Source organism: Hyperoodon ampullatus (assembly GCF_949752795.1).
Source record: "Hyperoodon ampullatus genome assembly, chromosome: 13".
In the NCBI taxonomy this organism is placed as follows: domain Eukaryota; kingdom Metazoa; phylum Chordata; class Mammalia; order Artiodactyla; family Ziphiidae; genus Hyperoodon; species Hyperoodon ampullatus.
The window spans coordinates 24,768,638-24,794,725 of record NC_136926.1 but is presented as its reverse complement, the minus strand read 5'-3'; the positions used below and the strand labels follow the sequence as shown (position 1 = coordinate 24,794,725).

The 26,088-nt window shown below is 53.5% G+C and overlaps 1 protein-coding gene across 2 annotated transcripts; it reads right to left on the bottom strand.

Annotated features, from left to right (window-relative positions):
- Positions 1-698: 698 nt before the first annotated feature.
- LIMK2 (LIM domain kinase 2) lies at positions 699-24,939 on the bottom strand (the record flags this gene model as incomplete). 2 transcript variants are annotated; one of them, XM_079717906.1, is made up of 15 exons in its annotated part: positions 699-2,485; positions 4,304-4,461; positions 5,540-5,595; positions 6,323-6,497; positions 7,433-7,498; positions 9,593-9,649; positions 9,894-10,025; positions 10,672-10,758; positions 11,561-11,765; positions 13,085-13,281; positions 13,587-13,692; positions 14,879-15,067; positions 15,630-15,739; positions 16,280-16,415; positions 24,887-24,939. In XM_079717906.1, the coding sequence occupies 15 exons, from the start codon at positions 24,937-24,939 to the stop codon at positions 2,341-2,343; spliced, it is 1,872 nt and encodes a 623-aa protein (XP_079574032.1). In that variant the 3' UTR covers positions 699-2,340. The 2 variants fall into 2 exon arrangements, with proteins under 2 accessions (XP_079574032.1, XP_079574031.1); XM_079717905.1 differs by having other exon boundaries at positions 11,579-11,765.
- Positions 24,940-26,088: the final 1,149 nt, after the last annotated feature.

The window sequence follows — 26,088 nt, the reverse complement described above, 5'->3', positions numbered from 1 at the left end:
GAAGAAGCTACCAACGGGAGTTCATTGGGCTTTTTAGCAGGGATTTAGCAGTAGGTTCTCAGCCTCTAGGAACACTTAGGGTGACCTCTGCCCATACCCAGACACTGCTGTATACTTCTAGAAGCAAGGGGCACCCTAGAGCATCAGTTTTTCCAGGAACCAGATCCTGCCCTTCAGTTGGACTCCAGCTTTTGGAGAAATCACCTTTGGGTAATGTGGATGCCTAGTGTGCCCGGGATCCTACAAGCCAGATCGCAACATCTTGCCCAGCCGTCACCCTCCATGACAGACCCCATGTGCAGAAGCGAGAAACAGGTCTCCCCTTGAGCATTTGCAGGGAAACACCAGTGGTGGGGGTGACTTGCATGCATTTCTTCCCTTAATGAAGGTGGCACCCAGCCCTGCAGAGAGGACTCCAGGATAGCCTGGCTATGGGAGCACACAGATTTCAGAGGGCAGCGGCATATGGCCCTGAAGGGATGACTTAGCCAGGAGGTGAGAGTCAGACCTGCTGCAAGGCCGGGGCTGCCTCAGGTGGGTCGTGCATGTTCTCTGGAGCAGGCTGGTGTCTGTGTAAGGAGGGGAATCAGAGGTGGGGGGCACGAGAAGTCCCTGCCGTGGGGTCAAAGTGGCCAGCACACCCTCCACGTGCATCTCCCTGAACCAGGCCACAAGTCACTTTCTCACTCTCAGCATCGTCGGTTATGTTAACTCCTTAATTTATTTGGTCTGCTCGATGGCCCCACTTGGGCCCACCCCCCCACACACACTTGTGGGGACCACTGAGGCACCACCAGCCAAACAATGCTGGCCTTCCTGCTGCCGGGAGCCCAGGGCTCAACCCTACAGCGAACCTGCACACTCCACACTTAAGTACGGTCTAGACAGCAAGGAAACTCTGGCCAGAGGTGACATCTAGTCCCACAACTCATCAGGTCTATGTACAGCATTTCACATAACACCCCACAGATATAACAAGATAGTCTGAACAGCAACCGTTCTCCTGCATCACTCCCACCCGCCTCCTCCCCCCACCCCCAATATAACCACCATTGCAGTAAGATCCCAAACCCACTCCTAATCTGTTAAATATGGGGCAAGGTCACACTTATGGGGAGGCAAATCTACCTGTGTTCAAGACCCCCACCCCAGCTCTGGAAGCCAGGATAGAGGGTGTCCCCTGGGCTTTTCAGCACCCACAGCTGTGAGCTGTGGCTCAGGAGGTTGGGGCCAGGAGCTCATGGGCTGGGCCAGCCAACATAGGAGGTAGAAGCCAGAGAGCCTGGCTCGGGGAGATGTCCCCCCCAGCACCTCCGCTCTGGGACTCTGCCACCACCTCTTGCCACCCAAGCTGCTGCCTGGATCAGGCACAGTGAGGGGTGAGCATCGGCTGCCACAAGGACAGGGCCGGGAGACTGCTGAGATTCCCAGCACCCCGCCCCATACTCTGGGCCTGTGACCAGCCACACTGTCCTCCAGAACCCACCTAGCAAAATCCCAGGCTCCTGAGGTGCCCACCAGCGTGTGAGTGACAGCAGCCAGGATACTAGAGCTTTCTAGCGGGCAGGGCCTCTTTCCTTCCAGCCCCAGCCTCTTCCTGCACTTGTGGCTGACTGCTTGTGGGAGGGAGAAAGGAAGTTCCCAGCCAGTCTCCAGCAGCTCAGTTTGAGAACACAGGGGGAAGCTCCCCCTCAAGCTGATGTGGCCCCTGGGCCCGGGAGGTAAACAGAAACCAGCCCTTCCCCTGACTCCTGGCCGGACCCACTACAAACCGACTAAGGGACCCTTCAAAACCTACTCCCTTGACCCTGCCCAGGGGAGGGCGGGATGTGGCGTGGAAGGGGGTAGCACCACTGTCACTTCACATCCTTGGATGGCCGCTCACTCTGCCACGCTCCCATGAGAAGTCCTTCTGCACCAGCTGGACCAGAGGCTTCAGAGCACCTGGGATCCTGCCCAGCAGGTCCAGGTCGCAATGATTAGTGTAAGCAAGAGCCTCCCGGAATCCACTGCCAGGGAGTTCCCGCGTGGTCATGAGTAACAGATTCCTCCTGGCACGGGGACCAGGCTTTTTTTTGTTTGTTAGTTTGTTTTCTTCTTCACAGCTTTCAGGCGAGTGTTGGATTTACAGACAGTAACCAGGCCCCAGAGCCTGTGGAGGTGGCTTCCCCGGTGCTGCACCCGCTCGCCTCCTGGGGAGGTAGTAGGGATGGCCGGTTCTGCTTCTAAACAAGCTGCCAATCCACAGGAAGCACGGAAGGCCCTGCCCACAGCAGGGATGGGGCGCAGAGGGGGCAGTGCTGGCTGTGGAACGCCCCCCCGCAGGGGGCTGGGCCGGGGCTAGGGGGGCGAGTCCCGGGTCAGGCCATATTGCACGGTCACAGTGTGGTCCAGCTCCTCCAGCTCTGCAGGCAGCGGGATGCCCAGGTCCCCAAGGTACAGGGAGAGGGCCTCAAAGGAGTCCTCCAGTTTGGAGAATGCTGGTCTAGAAAGAAAAGGAGTTGGAGACAGGTGAGATACGGGGGTGGTGGCGGGGGGAGAGAAAGGGTGGCATAGAAGGCACCCAGGCCTGCGGCTCCACTGCTTCCTGGGTGTCTGACCTTGGGCAAGCCCCTTAACCTTGGTGTACCTCTGTGGGAAACAGGGGTCGTGTAACTGCGTAGGATGTTGCTGTAAAGGTGAGAGATAATAACACTGGGAGAAGGCTGGTCTGGCAGCTCAGAAAAAGCAAGTCCAGGAGGAAAAAAGACCATCCCAGGTCTTGGAGAAAATGCAACCATCACAGGTGGGACTGGACTAAGTACCCTTTTAAAGATCCTTTCCAGTCCTCAGACTGTTTCCACATCAATGGATCTGCCCGGGGAGGGGCACTTCATAGACTCTGGTAGCCCTTCCCAAGGAGTAAAGCGAACTCCCGGCTCCTAGTGCCCTGGAGACAGCTCAGCTGCCCTGAAACCCGACACCTCAGGCTTACTCTCCCGCCTCCTCCTTGATTCTGCTTAGATATCTTGTCACCTTCTTGGCAAGGCCTACTCTATCACCGTGTTAAAAATTATAACTTGCACCCTAAACAATCCTCTTTCCTCAGCTTGACCCCTTTTTCCATAGCATCTGTCACTTCCTCATATGCAACACAGTTTGTCATATCTATTGTTTATCACTTCCCCTTGTTAGAATGTGAGTCCCTGGAGGGCAGGCCCCTTGGTTTTGTTCACTGCAGCATCCCAGAGCTTATGAGCACAGCGTCTGGCACGTGGTGGGCACTCAGTAATATTGTCTGAATTAAAGACAGACATTTAGAATGACTGAGAAGGGATATTAGCAAACGAATATTGTGTGGCTTAACATTTTCTCCTCATCCTCTTGTTCTGGTGTGACTGAAGGATTTTGGTTCTTTGGTCCATGAAGGAACAAGATTCAGAGCCTCCCACCAGCAAATCCCAAGTCTAAAGTGGACCTTCGGAAATCATTTAAAAATAAAGGTTATGTACCAACTGGTTATCTTGCGGGGGGGATGGAGCTGGGGAGTGGGGAGTGCTGAGGGGCACACTGCTCAGGAGATTATAGAAAACGTATACTTCCTGTCCTATATATTTTGGTAATGTTTGAATTTGTTTTTTAAAAGAAACATAATTTTTGATAGCAGAAGCACAAAGGTTCTAGTTTTCTAATGCATGAACTTAAAAAGACTCAGAATAACTTTGGTAATAATGAAAGCTATAACCTGAGAAGGATAAAGGTAATTTTAAAAGATTTCTTTAAAGGAAGAAAATGGCTAAACGCATAAAGATGCTCACAGTAGTAACACCTATTGTAAGGAGAAACTGGAAAAACCTGAACATCTACATTATGTATATTATGTGTTCATAGTGAATTTCACAGTCAACAAAAATGATAATCTGGAATACTGGGTAGTGACAAAATGCAGAGCAAAATGTAAAACTTTTCTCTGTTTGACATTATAAATGTACAAAACATATGTATTTGGACATGGACGTGGGAATATGGAAACATGGAGACACTTATGCTGTTAGCATGGTGTAGGTTTGGGTGAATTTCCTGCTGTTAAAAGTTTCTTTTAACAGCTGTCTCTGGGTTATATCCAGGTCACTTGCTATGATACCCTCGTCTCCCGTCCCCTCGACTGGCATGTCAGGGTTGTCAGGCGGCTTTGGTGGTCGACAGCCATCCTCGAACTCAAGGCTTTTGCCACCCCAGTTCCTGGGAAGGGCTTGGGGATGGCTGAAGGCAGGGGCGAGCATCCCAGGACCATGCAGGTTGGGGGACAGGAGCGGATACCAACCTGCTCTCGGGCTCCAGTCTACAGCAGATGGCGGCCAGGGGGAAGAAGGCTGGGGGGCAGTCCGTGGGGACAAACTTCTCCCAGAAGAGCTTCACGTTGAGGCCGAAGTCCAGTGTTCGGGGCAGGCAATCAGGATCTGCATACACCTGCCCGATGATCTGCAGGTGGGAAGACAGTGGTCAGGAATGGGCTGCTGATGTGCAGCCGCATGGCAGGGGAGGGCCATGCTGGTGTGTGGACAGGACAGGAAGGATGGTCAGAAGAGGGAGGTAAAAACCGAGCTTGGAGGGCTCCACCTCCCCCGTTTCTCCAAATCTTGCTAATCCAGACTTGTCTCTCGACTGAGAGTGTGGTTACTGAGGAGGGTTTGGAAGAGGCCTCACTGCAGCAGAAGCACAATATTCCCAACTGGCCTCTGGAAGGGCAGCTTCTACACACCCGACCCTGCCCTGCTCTGTCCCCTTCTGTCTGTGTCCCCTGCCAGAGTTTAGGCCCTGAGAAGGTTGGCGCTGGGTCTGATTCAAGTCTGAAACCCTTTGGCGCCAGACCAGTGCTTTGTACACAGTAGGTGCTCAAGTGATCTCTGTTACTGATCTCTGTTAGAGAACAATATTTTTAAAAACCTTCCTTCATTATTCCAACCGTCCCTCTTGTCTCCTCTACCACATCTCACTCCGTGGGAAGCACAGAAGCCTTTGAATGTATGTACTCGACTCAGTGCTTCAAGACAGACTGAGCTAAGCTCCTGAGGGCAGGACTCTTTCCGTGACTCACTCTGCACCCCACAGAGCCCAGTGATGTGCCACACGGGCCAGCACTTCCTGGAGTGGCTGCTTCTCCTTGTTGGGCTGAGGGTGGGGGCAGCACGAGTGCCTGGGGAAGGTGGCACAGAGGGAAAGGCTACATCTGGCCCAAGAGCTAGAAGGACAACCTCCTGCCCTTCCTGGTGAAGTTTCGTGTCCCGCCCACCCCCTTACTGGCCGTGTGACCAAGAGCAAGCCACTGCCCCTTTCTGAGCCTCAGCTTCCTCACCTGAATAAGCCCGGCCCAATCCTTCTCATGGCACTAATGAGACTCGAAAGTGTCAACAGATCTGTGATAAACTACACAACCCTCCACTGGTGTTGATTTTATGGCAAGCTACTCATCTTAGGAGGAGGAGGAGCCCCAGTTCTGACTAGGGGGCCGAGCTGCTGGGCCTGCTGCCTCAGGCCCGGCCTCCATGCCGGAGCTCACCTCACAGAGGACGATCCCAAAAGAGAAGACATCCACGGTCTCATCGTAGCTCTTTCCTTGGGGAACACAGGAGAGCAGGCTATTAGGTTTAGTCCCTTCTCTGCTCTGCACTGAGTCTAGAGCCAGGTCAGGCTATAGCCAAGAAACAGGGTTAGAATAGGTTCTGTGGGGATGCCCCAAGGCTGCCCTGGATAGACACCATCTGAAAATCACCTTTCCTCAGTCCTGGGTGGGCTGCCTTAGAGAGATCTTGAGAAACAACACTGCCCAGGATGAAACTGCATTGGATAGTGAAAGAGAATTGGACCAGGGTTCATATGGACCCTGACACTGCCTGCTGTGTGCTCCTGGGCAGATTCCTGAACCTCTCTGGGCTGCAGACTCCAGAAAGGGTGTATTGGACCATTTCTGAGGCCTCACAGCCCTGTGCCGTTCAAGAATCCCAGTGAGCATCTCTGGCTGGTTTGAGCATTATCCACAAGGGGGCGCCACACTTCAGTTCTCAGCACAGAGAGAGAAGAAAAGGCAATAAACAGCCTGAGCTCTCAGCTACCCTTGGGGCACAAAAGCCACAGTCAGACCTCAGCGTGGGCCCAGGATGCGCCACTGGCCAGCTCGCAGGCCTGAGCTCAGGGAGGGAGGAGTTTATGAGGTCCAGCCTGGCAGGGGATAAAAACCATCTAGCCCTCAGCTCTGGGTACCTGGCCTTACACTTCACAGGCCTCCCCTGAAGCCCCCAGGAGAGATGCGGCCCCGCCTCCCCTCTGGGGCCTCAGGACTCACCATTCAGCATCTCAGGGGCCATCCAGTAGGGGTTTCCCACCACCGTGTAGCGTTTCTTGCGGTCACTCTTGCGCAAGGTACGCTTCTTGGTGGTGGCCTTCTCCACTGGGGGCTTCTTCCTCTCCTCGACTATGAGCCGTGACAGCCCAAAGTCGGCCACCACCACGGTCTTGTCCTGGGAGGACAAGGGCCAGGTTAGCACTTGGTGGGGACATTCTCAAAAGCAGCCACTGGGAAGGGGAGAAAAGGAGTGTAGCAAAGGGGTGTCTTAGCGAACGGGGCTTGGCGTTTGTTTTTTCACTGTCTGCTCTCTGCACAGAGCAGGCTCCCCAGGCCTGGCCGTGTTCTCAGCAGAGGCGCTGGAGCCTGGAGGGGTAAGGTTCTGGGACCCAGAGAGTGGAACTCAGAGGCAGGACAGAGGATTTCTTTTGTTTTGTGTTTTTCTCATCCTGCCTTGTTCCCAGAAAGATTTAAGGCCCTGGCTAGAATCAGGATAAGACAGAAAAAGACAAGGTGGAGGCATTCAGTGGGGGGACGTAGGCGAGATAAGCTCTTCAAACAGCTACAAGGCAGTCATGTGGAAAAGGGATTAAGACTGTTTGGTGTAAGTCCAGAGGGCACAGCCAGGGCCAGTAAGTGGACACCCAGGAAGCCACACTGGAAGTCAACAGGAGTAGTAACATTGTAACAGCCAAAGCTGACCAGCAAGGGGGACGGAGGCTGGCCCCAAACCAGTCACTGTGAATTTACTAGCTCTGTGGCCTCGGGCTGAGGCTTTAGGTGCCAAGGCTGTAAAACAGGGTCATCAGTGAATTGCTTTCACCATCACAGGGCAAAACCAGGAAAAGCGACAGGGCTCTCTGTACAGTTAAGGAACTTCTCAAGTCCCTTCTAACCAAAGGATTTCAAAGCTGCCACTGGGAGGAGGTGGGATTCGTCTGCATGTGTTAGGAAGCCCGTGGAAGACAGAGGAGGGCATTGGAGACAGCAGGAGGGGCAAGATAGGAGCCCTAGGTGATACCTCTGGTCTAAAGCAATAGGAGACAGTCTCCCTGGTGACAAGGAGGCCAGGAGGACTGCCATGGGGAGGCCCAGAGTGGTGGGACATACCAGCTTGATGAGGCAGTTGTGCGAGTTCAGATCCCGGTGGATGATACACATGGAATGCAAATAGGCCTGGAACAGAAGTATGAGCTGAGGCCAATGGGCAGTTAATCAACCAGATGGTGACTCTGAAACTGGGGGCCACAGAACCTGCTCTTCTCCCAGGTCATCCCCACCCAGCTTCAGAACCAACCCGGACTCCAGAGCCCTCCTGCTGTCACTCCCTTGTCCCAACGCCAACAGAAAGCCAAAGGCCGCCGGGGCTTCCCCTCTCCCTGACACCATCTCCTGCCCATCCTCTGTTCACTGACCCAACCCAGTGGATGCTCTCTCCTCAAGTCTCCGACTCCCCTGGGCCCTGGCCCTTGCAAGACTCTATCCCCTCTACCCACTTTACTTAGATGCCCCACCTGGGTGCATTGCTCCTGCCCCCTCACACCCCCACCCTCACCCCAGTCTCTGGCTTCAGCCACTCTGGATCCTTCCCACTGTGAAAGGGCAAGTGGCCTCCTCCTGGTCCAGCTGGCTCTGTGCTCCCGACATCCCCCTCCCCTGAGACTCAGCACCCTCCCCGCTCCCTGTGGTCTAGTGGTGAGGATTCGGTGCTCTCACTTTGACCTCTCCCTCTTCCTATCCAAACGTTTCCAAGCTGGTCTCTACTTGCTATTTCCCCCCTCCAGGCCTCCGCCTCTGGCTCTTGTCACCCTGGAGCCACTTCCTTTTCCTTCCCTTCTCCAGCAAGAGTGGAAGGAGCCACCCCCCAGCCCCCTGCAGCCCCCACAGCACTGCTTCCAGCCCCTGGGCTCCTGGAGCTGCTCACACGCCCAGGGAGCTCTTCCTGACCTGCCTGCCACCCCTCCTCCAAGGCTGCCCATGCCTCTCCTGAGAGGCCTGCCTATTCCTTCCGGCCTCCTCAATGTCAAAAGCTACCTTCTCTTCACTGCTCACCCCCACGAACCACCAGCACATCAGCCTCAGCAGATGCCTAGCCTATCCTAGCTCTTCCCAAACCTGTTTCCCGACCATGACTCCCGCCCCCCGCCCCGCCCCCGGCAGTCTGGTAAAGGACACCACTGTTCTTCTAGGCACCTCAAGGTGCCCCGGGCCCACCTCCCCCCACCCCTGCTCCCTCACTACCAACCAGTCTCCATTCTGACTCCACCCTGCCTCCCAGTCTCCTGGTCCCACAGCCCCACTGTAATTCAGAAACCTGAAAGGTTTCATGACTCCCGACCCAGGTCTCCCTGCCCTGAGTTCTCCCAACTCCCTGCCAACCTACTTGACCACACCAGAGTCACCTTCAAAACAGCACAGCTCTGGTCACGAAATGTTCTTGCTTAAAAATCTTGTATGTGTGTCTTTTTGGCTTCCTAAATAAAGTCCGGACTCCTTAGCTTAAACGCAGGGATTTTAATGTCCCCCCTGTCTAATACCGTCTTCATGGACCCCACATGGAACAGCAGCCATTAAAATCTCGGGTTTGGGGGGTCAGACCAACTGACCCAAGCTCCTAGTTCCATCCCTGTGTAGCTCAGCTTCTCATCTGGAACCAGGGCTGTCATGAGGGGTGCTAGTCCCTCAGCTCAGTGCCCAGCTTGGAGAAAGCACTCGGCAGTTGTCACTGTCCCCATCGCTGTGACTGGCACCATTCTTTCCCAGTGAAACAGACTATTTCCTCCTCTCTCCTCCCAGCTCTTTGCTGCTCTCATCACCCCAACCTCGGGGCCTCTCTGCCAAGTGGAACTTTCATGCAATTCTGACCCGTCCTTCAGGGCTCAACTAGAACACAATTCCCGCTTCTCTGAATTCCTGGGCAGTGAGGTTCTCTGCTTTCTCTAAGGGCCCTCAGCACCTGGACGCCCCTGTGACAGCAGGGCCAGGCCGCCTCGTGCTAGTTTGCTTCTCCAGTTCGCCTTGCCCATACCCTGTTTGCTCTTGAAGACTGGGAATTCTTTGAGAGTAGAGTTGTAAGCTGAGAACAGCCAGCTGTGGGCAATTTTCACTGGCACAGAGAGAAGCTTGATAAACAGGTGAAGGACCCAGTCCATGCAGGCTGCCCAGGACAGGGTCTCTGCCTTTCAGTGCCTGCTCGCCATTCCTGCACCTCTCCTGACCCCCCAATCCCAATACCCCTGCTCCGCTGGCAGGGCTGTTGGCAGGACTCACCATTCCAGAGGCGATGCCTTTGGCAAAGCTGACCTTCTGCTGCCAGGGGAACGGGTCCTACAGGATGGAGGAATGCCCATCAGAGGCTTCTGGGCCCTGTCCCACTTGTGGTCCGGGCCCCATGGGTCAACATGATCTGCTAGCAAACCCTCCCTGCCTGTGTCCAGTCCCACCCAGCACAGCCCTTTGTAGGCAAAGCAGTGGGCCTCTCTGGCCATCACGGTTCCAGAGTAGTGGTGACAGAGGTGTCCCACAGACAACCCACCAAGGCTCTCGGGAACTTTGGGGGTGGTACGCTCACCACGCTGCGCAGAAAGTCCTTCAGCGTGCCCCCCTCGATGTACTCCGTCAGCAGGTTCAGCTTCTTGTCCTTGTACAGCACGCCGATGAACTTGAGCACGTTGGGGTGGTCCAGGCTGCGCATCACCTTCACCTGCAGGAGGGGAGGCCAAGGAGGGGGGGTGGTTTCTTTCTCACCCCTTCCCTCCAGGGAGTCAGCTTGACAAATGTGACCCGCATCTCCCACCTCCTATCTCATGTGCTGTGGAAGAAGGCCCCAGGTGGATGGGGATGGCCTCCCAGGCCTCACCCCTGGGACCCTTCCTTTCTAGGAGCTGCATCAGGGGAACTGGAGTAGGAGAACCCAAGGCCTGGAGGGCAGCACCCAGTGGAGCAATGGAGAGAGGTGGGAGAACCGTGTCAACACTCAAGGTGCCAGGCTCCCCCGGCACGGCGTTCAGGTGGGGTCACAGCATCGAGCTGCACTGAACTGGTCTGTGTTCATGTCCATCACCCCACACTCCACGAGCTCCTCTGAACCACATCTCGCTGTACCCAGCTCATGCTGTCTTTAGTGTTTGTTGCACAAATAATTATGCTGTAATTTAGAGGGGGCAGGGACGTTCCTCTAAATGATTTTTTCTGCCTTAAGAAAGTGACTCTAAACTGTTTCCTCTTGAAATCTTTTTTTTTTTTTTTTTTTTTGGTGCCAAAAGCCGGGATTGAAATCATTATTTAGTAACAACTTCCGTCTTCCAACACTGACATCAAACTCCTAACCCTCACACTCCCCGTCTTACCTCAGTCAGGAAAGTCTTCTGTGTCTCCTCGTCACACCGAATCAACTCCTTCATGACCATCACTTTGCCAGTGGCTTTGTGTGTCACCTAAAAGGAGGGTGACTGTTACTGGTACAGAGACCAGAGGTGGTTCTGGGGAACTGTGTGAAAATCGATGTAACTGGCCCTCCCATCCCCTGGAGGACACACTGAAGTAACCGGATCAAACTGACAGAGCTCATGTGTAGAACACACAGCACGGGCCCCGGGGGACTAAGAGGGGAGCACACCCTCCTCCCTGGAGAGCTGGGCATGCACAGAGGAGAAGCAAGAATCCAGAAAAGGGACATGAGGGAGGAGGCGGTGGGGGTGGGCTGCTGCCAAGCCAAGCAGGGTCTCTGGTCACCTGACACAGAAGCGTGTCCCCTAGGGGAAAAGGAGTCTGGGGGCAGGAGGGTCAGTGCCACAGACATGCACCAGGGAGCTGGGTGGGTCGGGAGTGAGCTCTCCAGCCCCACTGCCCCGAAGGCTGAGACACATGGCTTACCTGACCCCCCCTCCCAGCTCTCAGCAGAGGAGGAGGAGAGAAAGAGAGGTTAGTCCCCAAGACTGTTCAGCAGGGAGGCAGGAGCCACTCCCAGCACCGAGGCCTCTGGGCACCTAAAGACACCCACTGACTGGAGGCGGGAGGGCCACGGGAGAGCTCGTCCCCACCCAGGGCTCCAGGTCCACCAAGCTCACTTCAGCAGCAATGCTGCCCTTTGGTGGCCTGGGAGGGCAGGGGTGCGGCCCTCACACCATCACCTGCAGCCAGGAGTGAGGTCTGGTATCCTGCAGGGCATCAGGGAGGCCATGTGATGAGAAATCCCCAAAAGAAGGTGAGAGGGCTGGGGGGCAGAGAGGTGGTACAGCTGCCACCAGTGCTCACCTTGATTGCCTGCCCAAAGAAGCCCTTTCCCAGGACCTCCCCGTGGATCAGGTCACACGGCCGGAAGATCTGCTGCGAGTAGCTGCTGGAACAGCGGAGGGATTCTGAGCGGCTGATGTCACGGCTGAGCAGAAGGGGCTCCTTTGGGGAGCTGGGGCCAGGGGACTTGGAGATGCTGTTACTGCGCCTGATGATGAGGAAGGATGAGGGTAGGGACAGGGCAGTCCTCAGAGACCCGCCAGGAAAGCCTAGAAGCAGGAACCTCAGGTCCGCCCTGTCTGTTCCAATGTCTGTAGTTAGGGTGCTGTGATGGGGGAGGGGACTCTAACATCAGACAGATGTGTCATCTAGGGGCTGCAGACATCTGCAGCCCATTTAAGCATGGTAAAATCACATTCAAAGTGGGAACCCTGAGTATCTCTCACCTGGAACGATGGACTAGACTCTACTAGCTGACAGCACTGTTGATGGAAATCCACCTTCTGTGCCTGCCTGATTCAAGCCCTGACTGGCTTAGAGCGACAGCCTAGTACCACCCCAAACAAGCAAATGGGATTTCGGATATTTTGCACATCTTTGTAGTACCTGTCTGCATTTCCCGAATTTTAAAATAATAAGTGTGTGTGATTTTTAGAGCAATAAAGCCACTATGTTTATGACATTTTTTTTTTTTTGGCCACGCCTCGCAGCTTGTGGGATCTTAGTTCACCAATGAGGGATTGAACCCGGGCCCTCAGCAGTGAAAGCTCGGAGTCCTAACCGCTGGACCGCCAGGAAATTCCCTGTCCCTACTTGAAAACCTAAAACAACTTTATTTTTTTTTTATTTTTAAATTTTATTTATTTATTTATTTATTTATGGCTGTGTTGGCTCTTCGTTTCTATGAGAGGGCTTTCCCTAGTTGCGGCAAGTGGGGGCCACTCCTCATCGCGGTGCGCGGGCCTCTCACTATCACGGCCTCTCGTTGCAGAGCACAGGCTCCAGATGCGCAGGCTCAGTAATTGTGGTTCACGGGACTAGTTGCTCCGCGGCATGTGGGATCTTCCCAGACCAGGGCTCGAACCCGTGTCCCCTGCATTAGCAGGCAGATTCTCAACCACTGCGCCACCAGGGAAGCCCCCTAAAACAACTTTAATTCACCTCTTGCTTTCTAGTTTTCAACGTCTTTACACTTATTAACCCTATCTGTGCCCCTTCTCCAGCCTCTGAGCCCCACGCTTCCCCCACAGGCCATGCTATCCTTCGGGGTCCAGCACTGCTGCCTCCTGTCCAGCTCAGTTCAGTGGACAGAGCCTGACCCTCTGGTTTCTAGGGAAACCTGGCAGACAGCTGGGTCCCGGCTATGAACTGTGATCCCTGGGGCGGGGGAACTGGGTCAGCACAATCCTCATAGCCCGTCCCTGGCCAGCTGGTTCCCTTCCTAACTCTGCTGGCCTCTGAGAGCCGGCTCCACCTCGTCCGAGGGCCGGGCATGGGACAGCGCAGAGCCGGGGCGGGAAGTGGCACCTCAGGGAGCGTCTCCTCAGTGTCCCTTCCAGATTCTCCTTGGTGTCCAGGGGGCTGAGGGTGTCCGAGTGTCTGGCATTCTTCATGTGGGGAGAGAGCCGTGCATCCAGCCGCAGCTGGTCCAGGCGCTGGGAGACGGGGTCATGTTCAATCAAGAGCTGAAGCGTCTGGCTCGTCTGGCTAATTGCATCTTCTACCTGTGGCCAAGAGCAGTGTAAGGCTGGCTCCACAGGCTGTCCCATTGCAGGCCACCCACCATCAGTCCAGATGACCCAAACCCAGTGTGGCCTCCAGCTGCCACTAGCCACACAGTGCCCTCTGACAGTCTGGCAGGCCATCCCTGCTGCCCTGGTAACGTGCCAGGCTGACAGAGGAGGTCACTAGTGGTCACAGGCTCACTGGCAAGACAAAGAGATAGACTGGGGGTGGGAAAAGGTAAAGGCCATGGCCTGATCTCCTGGAGGGTCTTTTCCGTGTCCCATCCCCATAGGACACACTGTACCTCTTCCACTCGGAGTGTGCGGACGGGGGTCCCATTGATCTCCAGGATGCGGTCCCCAGGGTGGATGGCATTGCGGTTGTTGGGACTGATGTGCATCCGGTTGACCCTGGGCCAGACAAGAGTTGAGGCGGGGTGAAGGCAGCTTTAAAAAGTGTCTGACCAATTTCTCTTGTGCAGGGAGGGCTCATCAGGCTCCAGGCCCCTACTGGCCCCCAAGGCCCAGGCCACTCACAGGGAAAGGCCACACCTTTCACAGGGTGCCCTGTCTCGGTAAAGGGCACCCCCACTCACCCAGAGGCCTAAGCCAGAAACTTGGACAGCACCCTCCCCATGTGGGGTTCCCTCACTGCCCCCCAACCCTCACCATCCTGAAAAATCCTCCATCACCACAGTGACCAACATCCCTTGCCTGGATCTTGCATCAGCCTCCTAACTGGTCTCTGCACCTCTAGGCCTGCTGCTCTCCCGTCCCACTTCCACGGCAGCCATCCTTCTAAAATGGTCACCTGGTTGTGTCACCTAGTTGTTTAAATCCCTCAATAGACCTGCTGAAGTCTTCATAATCCAGGCCCTCCATGACTTAACAGACCCCCTCTGGCTACTCCCAACCACCCAATCTACCCCAGACACAGCCACAGACTCCCACCTCAGCCCTGAACACAGTTCTAGGCTTAGAGCAGACTTCACCTCACTCCCCCAACCCCAGGACCTCCCCCCTCTGCTGTGAGCACCCAGTGCCCAGCACACAGTAAGTGCACAGTCACCGTCTGCAGGGTTGGCAGCCACAGTGCCTCATTACTGTTATTAGGCAGACAGGCTCTTCCCCCATCTGGTCGCTGGCCTGGACCTAGGATGGAGTCTTAACCTCTTTCTCCTCCTTCCTCCATTCACTCACTCAACCAACGAAACAATAATCCATGCACACCCACTATGTGCCAGGCACTGTTCCAGGCCCTGGACACGCAGCATTGAACAAGACTAAGTTCCAGAAGGAACTCGTGAGGAGGACACATGATAAACAAACATAACCAAGCCAGATAATTTCAAAGAGCAAACATGATCTGAAACTTGACACGTGAAAGGTGAGCGATTCTGGCGTTAAGTATCCGGTGGGGAGGAGCCTAGGCAGGGAGAACAGTCAGTGCCAAGGCCCAGGCACGGTGACAGCACAGTGAGCCCAGGAGGAAGAGACGAGATGAAGATGTGGGGAGCTCTGCTAAGACTCTGGGGTTCCGATCCCCTCAAGGCCCATCTGTGGGCTCTGCTCAAGAACCCCTGCCCCAGACACTCACTCTTTTACTTGCACGGTGGTGGCGTAGTTGGAGCAGGCACTCTCCACGGACACAGAGAAGCCCCGCCTGCCCTCGGTGGTGGCCGGCATGGAGATGTGTGTGACGGAATAGGGCAGCTGGTCCTGGACAGACTCTGTGGAGAGCCTCTCAAACATGGGTGCCAGCACCACCTCGTTGTGGCACTTCCCACTGCGGGAGGAGCAGAAAGGGGGCTGAGAACCTGCAGCCCCACCTGGAAGCCCCCACGTGGCTTCAAGTAACAGTATCCATAGCCCCATGTTCACTGCCCTTGCCTGATTCCAGCTGGCAAGAATAAGCAGCCTGGGTTCTCTGGGGTGGGCTGGGACTGGGGGAGAGATGGCCTGGGCTCTCTTCACTCTGCCTCTGCCTCAAGTTAAGAACTGGGCCTCAGGCTGACTTTTTTTATCAACAGAGGCAGTTGGACTGTGTGAGTTCTAAGGGGTCTTTGCCTTTAATGTTCTGGGATCCTTCTCCGAGAGCGCCCTCCCAGGCACTCTCTTCCTCTGGGAGGATTGCAGGGCAGTGTGGTTATTCTCCCAGTAGGTAAGGACAGAGGGCAGAGACGTTACTCATCTTGCTCACAGCTTTCAGACCTGCTTAAGAGCATTGTTGTGATAGGAATCCAGCATGCTGATACCCCTGTAATCTTTCTGCCCAACTCACAGTGCCACTTGTCCCTCTCTCTTGGCCACTCTTGTAGGGAAGGATGGACACGGGGCCATCATCTTACCAGTAGAGGGTGGCGTGCTGCACCAGGGCGTATGCATCCCCATCCTCAATGATCACCTTGCAGCTCATACAGGCAAAGCACTCTGGGTGGTACTTGAACTCCCCGGCTACCTGTGAGTAGGTGGGGAAAAGGGTAGACACACATGGGGAGGAAGTGAGTTGTCACTGCTGTTGGAGTGAAGGTAGGGGTGGGTGAAGGACCTCCCATCAAGGATCTACAGACCCCAGTCATAATCTACCTTGGCACTCCCCTCCCTCACGCTTCCAGAGAAAGGGTCAGATGGGTGCCTCCCTGTCATTTCTGAGATTGCAAAAAACTCTTTCGGTCTCAGCCATGAGAACAGGTTCCCAGAAGTAATCATCCCCACTAGAAAGGCTCATGCTCTCCTTTAAGGCCCTCATGCCATCGTACTGTGTCTCCTCCCTGCCTGCCTTCCCACCCACCCCAACACTGGACTGTTAAGTCTTTGAGGGAAGGACCTTACCTGGCACTTAATGGGTACTAAAAAAAAATCTGTTAAATGACTGAATAAATAAAGGTAGAGGCCTCAGCTGATGGGAAGACCAGAAGATGAATGGCCACGGGGAACTGGAGGTACTGACAATGGACTCTGATGACCAAGAGGGGCAGAGATGGAGGAATTCACGCACCATGACAGGCCCCGTCATCAGCAGAGAGCATCCATGGCAGAACTCCCCAAACTTCCCCCAGTAGTCCTTGTGGCAGTAAAGCTTCCCATCCTTCTCGTAGTACCAGTTGGTGAGGGAATCCTGGCATTCAGAACATCTGAAAGGCAAGATGAGAACAGAAACTCTCCCGGATCCTTGGAACTACGCTACACGGGCCGCCCCTGGCTCCCAGGTGTAAGAACAAAATGGAGGGACCTCTTTGATCCAGAGCCAGGACAAGGGAATGTTACAGTTTGCTGGTATCTTCCCAATGGAAGCCAGTCTGAGTGAACAGGACCCCAGAAACCAGCTCTGTATGACCTGCCTCCGCTGGGGGACCTCAACCTTTCTGGGTCTTGAAGCCCTTGGAGAATCTGATAAGAGCCAAGAAGCCTCTCCTGGAAAAATGCGCATAGGAGGAAAATGTGCATAGAATTTAGGTATGGGGTACATGTGTATCAAGGGTTGAAGCCTACTCACGGCCCCTGTTAAGAACCTCTGGTCTAGACAGCTATCTCGACGAATCAAAGAAGCTCAAAAACCCACCCATTACCAACAGCATCACTGATGTAGCATTCTTTTTTTAATTAAAAAAATTTTTTTAATTGACGTATAATTGATTTACAATGTTGTGCCAATCTCTGCAGTATAGCAAAGTGACTCAGTTATACACATATAGACATTTTAAAAAAAAACATTCTTTTCCATGATGGTTTGTCACGGGATATTGAATATAGTTGCCTGTGCTATGCAGTAGGACCTTGTTGTTTATCCATCCTATATATAACAGTTTATGATGTAGCATGCTTGAGAAAAATATGTTAAGCATAAAGAAACAGTCAGGCAAATCCAGAAAGGGGAGGTCATTCTATAAGGCAACTGCTCTTTACTCTTCCAAAAAGTTAAGGCCCAGGGATTAAAAAAGCCTAGAGACATAGAAACCAAATGCGATACCTAAACCTTGTATTTCAATCTGGATGGAAAAAGAAAACAGACGAGAGTGACATTTTTGGAACAATAGAGGAAATCTGAATTTGGACTATACATTAGATTATATTGTAAAATTACTGTCAATTTTCTTAGATGTGATAATGATACTTTGGCTATATAGAAGAATTTGTAGAAGAAAAAATAGTAAAGTAATAATTAAGGGGAAGCTTCAACTGACTTTTAAATATTAAGTAAAAAATAAGTAAATAAAACGTGTGTGTGTGTCTGTGTGTGTGTGTGTGTGTACAAAGTGGCTTAAAGTTAGCAAATGATGAATCTAGGTGATGGATACATGAGTGTTCTTTGAACTATTCTTTCAACTTTTCTATATATTTGAGAATTTTCAAAATAAAATATTGGGGGAAAAAACCAAAACCCCATTGGCACTGTGTAATACATGCATGTTAGCCCCAGGCCTCCTTTTTGCTCCAGTCACCGTGACGCTCCACCTTCGGTCAGGCTGGGGGGGGTGTTCTTGGGCCATGTCTGTACAGACATGCTCATCCTCACGTCTGATCCTGGCGCCCAGTGCTAAGAGCCCCTCGGCCTGACAAGCCCATCCCACCTCTTTCTTCCTAGTTAACAGACTCTCTGTTCTTGTCGTCAAGGCTTCACACCACCCACACTGGCCACATCCTTGCTTTCTGAGAGGCAGGATGGAGCTGCCTCTTGGTTTGAATCCTGACCCTGCTGCTTACTAGTTATGTCATCTTGGGCAAGTGACTTCACTTCTCTGACCCAGCTTCCTTATCTGTAAAATAGACTGCTGCGAAAATAAAATAATCTGTATTGAAGTGTAAACAGTTTGGGACTTCCCTGGAGGTTCAGTGGTTGGGGCTCCGTGCTTCCACTGCAGGGGGCATGGGTTCAATCCCCGGTGGGGAACTAGGATCCCGCAAGCTGTGCGGCGGGGCCAAAAATAAAATTAATTAAATAAATAAATAAAGTATACACAGTTTCTATAAAAGGTCTAGTGCAGTAGGAACTCAGTAAGTGTTCACTGCTGTTAAAGATGATGATGATAATGGAAGCTCACATTATCGGCCCCTTACTGCCATCAGCTGGGTGGCTTTTGGACAACTTCTCTCAGTAGCTTTTCCTCATTGACAAAACGTGACTCACAGCATCTATTACAAAGACCCACTATGAAGACTAAATAAGTTAATGCAAGAGGAAAGCCTTTTGCAAACTGTGAAGGGCAAGGCAAATGTATTATTATAGTAACTTGGGAGTAAATTGGCAAGCACTGTAGATAGAAAAGATAGATATACAAGGTTCCCTACTCCGCTTTCCAAGAGCTTTATAATGAGTTGGGGAAGAGAAATTCTAATCAAAACTTGATTAACAATGCAGGGTGAGAGGCCACGATGGGGGCTTCTGCCACCAGCCATTCCCACCTTTAGCATTTCCTACTTGTCCTTTGGATGCTGAACTTCAGGGTCCTGAGAGCTGGGTCTGGTGTGAAGAGTAAGAATATGAAGTGCCCAGAAGGGCTCAGTGAGGACCACAAATTATAGGAGGTAGAGGAGAAGACCCTGTCCTGGGCTTGCAGCTCCAACTCCTCTCAACATAAAAGGCATGCTGGGGGACTTCCCTGGTGGCGCAGTGGTTAAGAATCCACCTGCCAATGCCGGGGACACGGATTTGATCCCTGGCCCGGAAAGATCCCACATGCCGCGGAGCAACTAAGCCCGTGCGCCACAACTACTGAGCCTGCGCTCTAGAGCCCGCGTGCCGCAACTACTGAAGCCCGCGCACTGCAACAAGTAGCCCCCCCGCTCGCCACAACTAGAGAAAGCCCATGCGCAGCAACGGAGAACCAACGCAGCCAAAAAAAAAAAAAAAAAAAAAAAAAAAATGCACACTGGATAAGCTCTGAATTGGGAGGAGAGACTACATGCCCTTGGACAAGCCCCTTTCCCTCTCTGGGCTCAGTTTCCCCACCTGTAAAATGAGGGGATTAGACTTTTCCCTAGATGATCGAAGGTTCAAGTCTCAGCACCACTTTCCCCCTAAGTGACCTAGGCCAGCTGCTTTACTCCTCATTTGTGAAATGGCAACATCACCACCTACTTTCGGGGTAACAGTGAGGATTAAACTAGGTTCTGGACGGCTGTGAGGTGCCTCACACGGGGCCAGCACCAGAAGCAGGGGTTTCCTTCCTGCTGCCACCTGCTGATGTAAAGTTTCTGGGTATCTGCTTTCCTCCTTCACTGGATAGGAACAGTGTCCCACTTACTCCCGGTAGGCTCAGCACCTTGCAAAGGGCTGGCAGAGTAAGCCCTTAGCAAATGTTTCCAAAGTGAAAACGGGGGGAGTGGCAAGAACCAGCAGTCCAGGTGGGAGCACAAGAGTTCCAAGGCTCACGGTCACCAGGCCCTACCCCTCTCCTGTATGCAGGGGAGAAAAGCTGGTGCAGACGAATTTGCACCCAACTGCAGGCCTGGGCCCTGTCACACCCTCGCAATGGTATGTGTGCCGCGGGGCACAGGAGCACCAAACACGTCCTTCTCTCCATTGCCAATATCCTGCTTTTGTTTGCTGCAAGTAGCCCTGGCCAGGCCCAGGAGAGGAGGCAGGGAGAGAAGCGAGTGCAGGCACGCAGGAGACAGCCACGCCAGCCTCCTGGGAAGAACACCTGGCCAGAGAGCAACACCATCGATGCACACATCTGTGTCAAGGAATGCCTTTGACGGGCACAGCCAGCTGCATGGCCAAAGTCAGTCACCACAGGTGTCTCTGAAGAACAGGAAGGTGAACAGCTGATAGGAGGACTGGTTGTGGGTCCCCATGCTGCTTTGTTACAGAACACAAGTGGTTCCAGGCCACCGGGGAAGTTGCCAGGGTAGACTTAGAGTCCTAGCTTAGACATTAACAGCAGCTATGGTGACCTGTTACAGGAATGCTAACCATACTCTGGGTGCTGTTATGAGGTGCCTTACATGATCTCTAACCCTGACCACACCCTGCAAGGTGATAGGATTATCCCTGTTTCACGGACTAGGAGACTGAAAAGCAGGGTCAAGTCACTTCTGCAAAGTTGCCCAGTACACACATGACGGAGCTGGGATCTGAACCAATGTGCACTTGCACCTGACGATGCAGCACGTCCACTAAGCTGGGCCTCGGGGTTTGCATCTTTGAAAACACGGAGGCTGGAGCCCTGAGAGCTCGCGTTCCTTCTAGTGTTAACACCTGCTGACACTCCTCCTTAAGCCAAAAGGACCCAACAGTTAAATGGCACAGCGACTCTCCTCCTCCGCTGAGTCCCCAGCAGGCTGGTCCCCAGCAGACTCTGCCTTTTAAGAAAAGAATCCAAAACACACTCTGGGAAAGTAAGGTGCGACTCAAAAGAATCCCACCTCAGGTTCTCAGGGGCTACGGCCACAATATGCTCTCCCCAAAGCCAAGGCTTTTTCCCAGCTTTCAATTTTTTAAAGTTTCAAGTGAAAGTTAACATCTGTCCTGGCTGCAGGCCAGAGGGCATCCATCTCAGAGGTGGTGGAGTTGATGGTGGAGCCCAGACCTGGGGTGGAGGCATCAGCCACCACACTCTCCCAGTCAGTGAGTGGAGCTGAAACCTTCCAGTCCACACGCCTTGACAACCTCCAGAACTTTTCCCGAGCACTACGGAGAGCCTGGGTGGGTACAAAGTGGACCAAACCCTGATGGTCAGTTCAGTGGGCAGCTCAGATCCAAGCTGAGGCCTTCTGAGTCAGCAGGGAACACACCGGTTAAAAAAAATAATATTTAAGAGTCTCACAAATAACTTTTTTCAAGATCTGGGTCCATATTCCTTTGCCATTTACTATCTGTGTCACATAAAGCCAGTTACTTCATGACTCTTGAGCCTCAGTGTCCTCATTTGCACACCAGTGATGATGAGAATTAAATGCCTAGAGATGATGAGAAACAAATGCCTAGCACGAGCCTGGCCCACAGCTGGTGCCCACGAAGAGTTCACTTTCCCACCTCCGTCTTTAATTTGACAACACCAAGGGCAAAAGGAGACAGACCCCTTGCCCTGGCATGCCCAAGCAATACGGACCTGTTTCTTGGCCCAGAACCAAACAGATTTCTGGAAATAGAGACGGTCCCAAAATGAATTATTCATCTAGCCCATTAGAAATCAATTGATTATAATCAATTCCTAACAATTAGGAAATAGTTACTGTGCATCTAGGGTGTGCAAGACCAAATAGGCAAGGTGCTGGGAGAAGCCAAGTGAGATAAGACAGAGGCCTGGCTCTCAGTCACATGCAAATTCTCCAGACCAAATGTTTACAGGTAAAATTTCAACCTTATGTGGTAAAAGCAGCACACACAGCCACAATTACAGTGGATTTACACAGGTTAAAGAACAAGCCCTCCCATGTCCTGGTTGAGGGCCTGGTTGGACGCTCATCCTTAGCCTCTGAATGAGCAGGAAACTGTTGGGAAGAAGCTTCTTCCAGCCCCTGCCTCTGAGCTGTGACTGGAGTGGATGGGAGAGCGGGCAGGTCTCTGCCCCTGCCTGAAAGTCACCACTGGGGATGCTACGCCTCCCCCAGGCCCAGGGGCTGTGGAGAGAACAGGGGCCTAGAGACTCCGGTCCATCAGAGCCCAGCGTTCTACCACCACAGACCCCTTTATTACTCCTCCTTCCTGCAGACCCTGTAGACTGAAACAGGCTGTCAATTAAGCTGTAATTATTATGGATATGTTGATATCCTGTTTGAAAAAATTAACCAAACACATAATGAGCCTCTGATCAGCAAGAAATAAGTGCTGCCAGAGTGCATTGATTCAGTTCCAACCAAAAGCCAGGAAGGCTGTAATAGTTTCAAGCAATTTGTGCCGTCGTGCTGCAGTTAAGGGTAGAGCCTCCGGTATTTGGAAATAATGGAAAAGAGCTTGTGTGTCTCTGAGGAGGTACATAGGTTGCAGAGCTGGGAACCATTCACCTCATCCAAGTCCTTCATTTTTCAGATGAGGAGAAAAAGAGTCCCAAGGTGGCTGCCAAATGTTACTGCTAAGCTGGGCTGGGTTAAGAATAGTTTCTCCCTTTAAACATGGGTTGCTTTAGAATACAAAGATGCACTTGTTTTCTTTAAGAGACAATGTGTAAACCAAACCCATTAAATCAATGTTGGGCATTAAACGGAAAAGCTATAAAAAGAAAAAACCTTTAAAGATGTCAGACAAAAGTCACTCCTTAATTTACCTCTTTTGTAAATTCCAATTTGAGGTGTTTTCTTACTTGGGAGGCCACTTGTAACTGCATCTCACCCCCCAAGCTGGTGGCACCGGCAGCGGAAGACAGTGCCCTCTGCTGAGTGCGACCTGCCAGGCAGGGGTGCTGGGGGCACAGAAATCACATCTTTCATCCCCAGCTCCCTCTTCCCTCCCCTGCGCACTGTCATACCAGATCATGTCCCCGTGGAATCTGGTTGCGTCACTCTCCTTGCAACCAGAGCCCCAGAACTCCTGTGTGTTCAAGGCCTGGGGTCAAGGACTTAATTTGTTCCATGAATCTGGCAAGGGTCGTGTTCAGGACCCCAGGAAGTCCAGTCCCTATGCTCTGCAGAGGAGGAAACTGAGGCCCAGGGAGGCGTCAGAGGGCTGCCATGAGGGCATCCTGTAGTAAAGGAGAGGGCTGATGGCAGAAGCATCTTTCTGACCAGGCAGGGACAGTGGTGATTGATGAGACTGCTACCTGGGAGAGTGGAGGGTCTGGGTGGTCCCTCCTGTGGGGCACAGAGCCCCGTGTGTGGCTAGCTCTTCAGAAGTGGCTTCAGGAGTGTGGCCTCCCATTTGGGGGAGGGGGCAGCAGAGAGGGTCTATGGCCAGTCAGTCAGTCGCCCCCCCACCACCACTCCAGCTGGCCAAACAGAGTTGGGGGGAGGGCTGTCAGGTTGCCCAGAGGGGCTGGGGCAGAAAAAGATAAAGGACAGGCAGACCTGGGTGGTTTCAGTGGCCTGGCCCTCAGAGGTCCAGGATGAGAGTTCATTATCTGCTCTAGCTCCTCAGAAGTTGTGTCTTGTCCCTGGAGATTAAAAGGGGCACATGTTCCTGCTTCTAAGGGAACAACCCCTCCCCCAAGCTGCCTATCCGGGATTAAGAGTAAGAGGGATTAATGAGGCCCTGGCTTAACCCAGTGGCTACTTCAAACACTTGGCATCTTGATTCCACATGGTACAACTCAAGATCAATTCCCACTGGCTCTGCAGAGGAGAATCTCTGCCATCCCTTCATATGCCAGGCACACTACGGGGACCCTTTTTCTGCTCTCTCTCTGCTTCAAGAGGAAAGCAAACCTGAGAACGATCCTGTGGGGGATACGTGCAGGGGGAGGTGCAGCCTCCTGAGGATGAGAGAAGAAACTCAGGAAGACAGATGAGGCAGGCCAGAGAGACCCCACAAGTTAACTATGTTGAAACCAGTTGCCACATCTGTAAAATGGGGATACAAAACGTCTTGAGGCTGTTGAGAGATCAAAGGATAAAGTGCATAGCAGGATGCCTGGAAGAGTCAGCCCTGAGGACCAGTTCCCTCCCCCCTCCCTCAAATCCAGGGGTTTCCCACCACTCTACCAGGGTCCAGTAATTCCCAGAAACCGCATGGTGTTCTGCTTTTCTGCCCAGGGCACAGCCACCTGACTACGTATCCCAGCAGCGAGTTAGGGGCAAGGGACTGGGTTGGGGAAGCCAGACGGAGAAGTCGACCAGGACCACGGGCGAGGGGGAGGCAGACCTTGGAACAACAGGCTGCTCCCAAAGAATGAAAACAAGCCCCACCCCAGCCAGGAATGGCTCCATTCTGGAGGGACCCAGAGGGCCAGAACCCCCCTGGGGAGTTTCTGTTGAGGGCGGGTAGGGCAGAGAGCAGAGAAAGGCAGGTCAGAGGTAGAGAGGAAGTTTCCACATCTCCCTCTGAAAAGCCCCACAGCAGCTCAGGCCTGGGGACCTGGCAGGCATGGGGGCCAGCCCCACAGCTCAGGATACTCCAAAGCCAGCTGCCCCAGTCTCACTTGCCCAGGCCTTTCCCCAGCAACCGCACTCATAGGGAGCACAGGAGCCCTTAAAGGCCAGAGGCAAAAGTGCCTGCCATTAAGAGAACAAATGTGTATAATGAGAGTGCCTACCGTGGACTGGGCTGCCCACACCCAGGCCTCGCCAGCTTCCATGCTGTTTGGCAAAACCTGCCCATCCTGCTTGTTGGGACAAATTCCTGGGCAGGCGGCACAGCCTGCAGGTAAGACGTGTGAGAGCTGGAAGAACAGCACCCTAGCTGTGCTCTTCCCCTGGAAGCAGTAACACCAAGAGCAGGCCGGGTCGGCGGCACCTTTCAGAGGCTCTTCCAGGTGTGTCTGGGAAGGAAGGAGAGGCTGAGCTCCCCAGGAGCTGCCTTCGGGGCCCACCCCTCACCTCCCATTCCCAGCACATGGGGGAAGCCTTCGCCAGCCTGGTTCTGCTTGGAAGCAGCTTCCACTGGCTTCTGCCTGACACACGGTCAAAGGACAAGTGAAATCTGAGAAGCAGATTCAGGGAGGCATCTGCCCTCCCCTCAGGACAAGGGGCCCAAAGAGGAGATGGGAAGGGGACTCGGGGCCCAACTCACCGGAAGGGGTCTCTGGAGGTGAAGTAAGCCTGGACGGACAAGTAACTCCCCATCTTCTTCCCACATCAGATACACAAGCTCAGCTGCAAACCTGTCTGGCAGGGCCTCTAGCCGGCAGTCGGCCACCATGACAGGCCCGGGGCTCCGGCACCGCTGGCTGTGGGCTGGCTGCCCGGCTCACCTCTCCCTCTGGAGGGGCCGGAGAGGTGTGAGCGCTCCGGGCCCCTTGCCCCCCAGCAGAGACCCGCAGGGGCTCATGGCTGGGATGCAGCCCCCCAGTTCTTGGAGGCTGGATGGCCCCTCAGGACTCGGGAGAAGCACCTCTCTGCGGAGGCTACACACACACAAGGATTCTTGGGCAGGGGCCGGTGACTAGCCAGGAAAGAGGCGCTGCTGTCAAGTTAGCCTTCTTCTCCAGCCCCACCCCTGCCGGGGGAAGGAGGGAGGAAGGGGAGGGGCTCCGCGCGGAACGAGGTGTGTGGTTGGAGCAGCTATTAGGAAACAGACCTTGCAGGCAAGGGGTGGAGCTGAGCTGGAGGGAGACTGCAGGCTGGCGCCGCAGACAATAACCAGGACTGGCTGGGTGTCCGTCCCTGAGCTCGGGGAAGGGCAGGGCAGGAGATGGGGTGAGCATATCTGCCCCAAGTGTCCCCAACCTGAAGAGCTGCCCAAAGGGCGGTAACTCTGCTCAGAGGTGAAGAAAAGCACAGGAGACCAGCTCCAGGCCAAGCCACACCTCCTAAAGGGGGGCCCCTCTGGCAGGAGAGGTTGGTCCAGAGACCCAGGTCCAGAGAGCTGCCCTCTGGGCTGTCTGCTCTGGGCTGGCATCTACTTGGTGCTGGCACTAGGGTCCCCATTCATTCCTTCCCTCTGCCTGGCCTGGAGACTGCCACTCCACTTCTGGGCAGAGCTGCACTGCAGATGAGGAAACAAGGCCCAGGGTGTTAACTGACGCCTGCTGTTTCTCCACCGTATGACACTCTCTTATTTCTCTGACATGGGAGTTATCTCAACAGTATACACAAAGAAAGTGAGGTACAGAGAGATTAGGTAACTTACCCGAGGCCAAAAAACTAGTCAGTGGCAGGGCTGGGATTTAAATGCAGACTCATGTGACTCTAGAGCTGAAGGTCTCAGCCCTGAGCTTCATTCTGCCTCTTCAAGGGGAAAGATCTCTTTCAAAGCCCTCCTGCAAGTAGGAG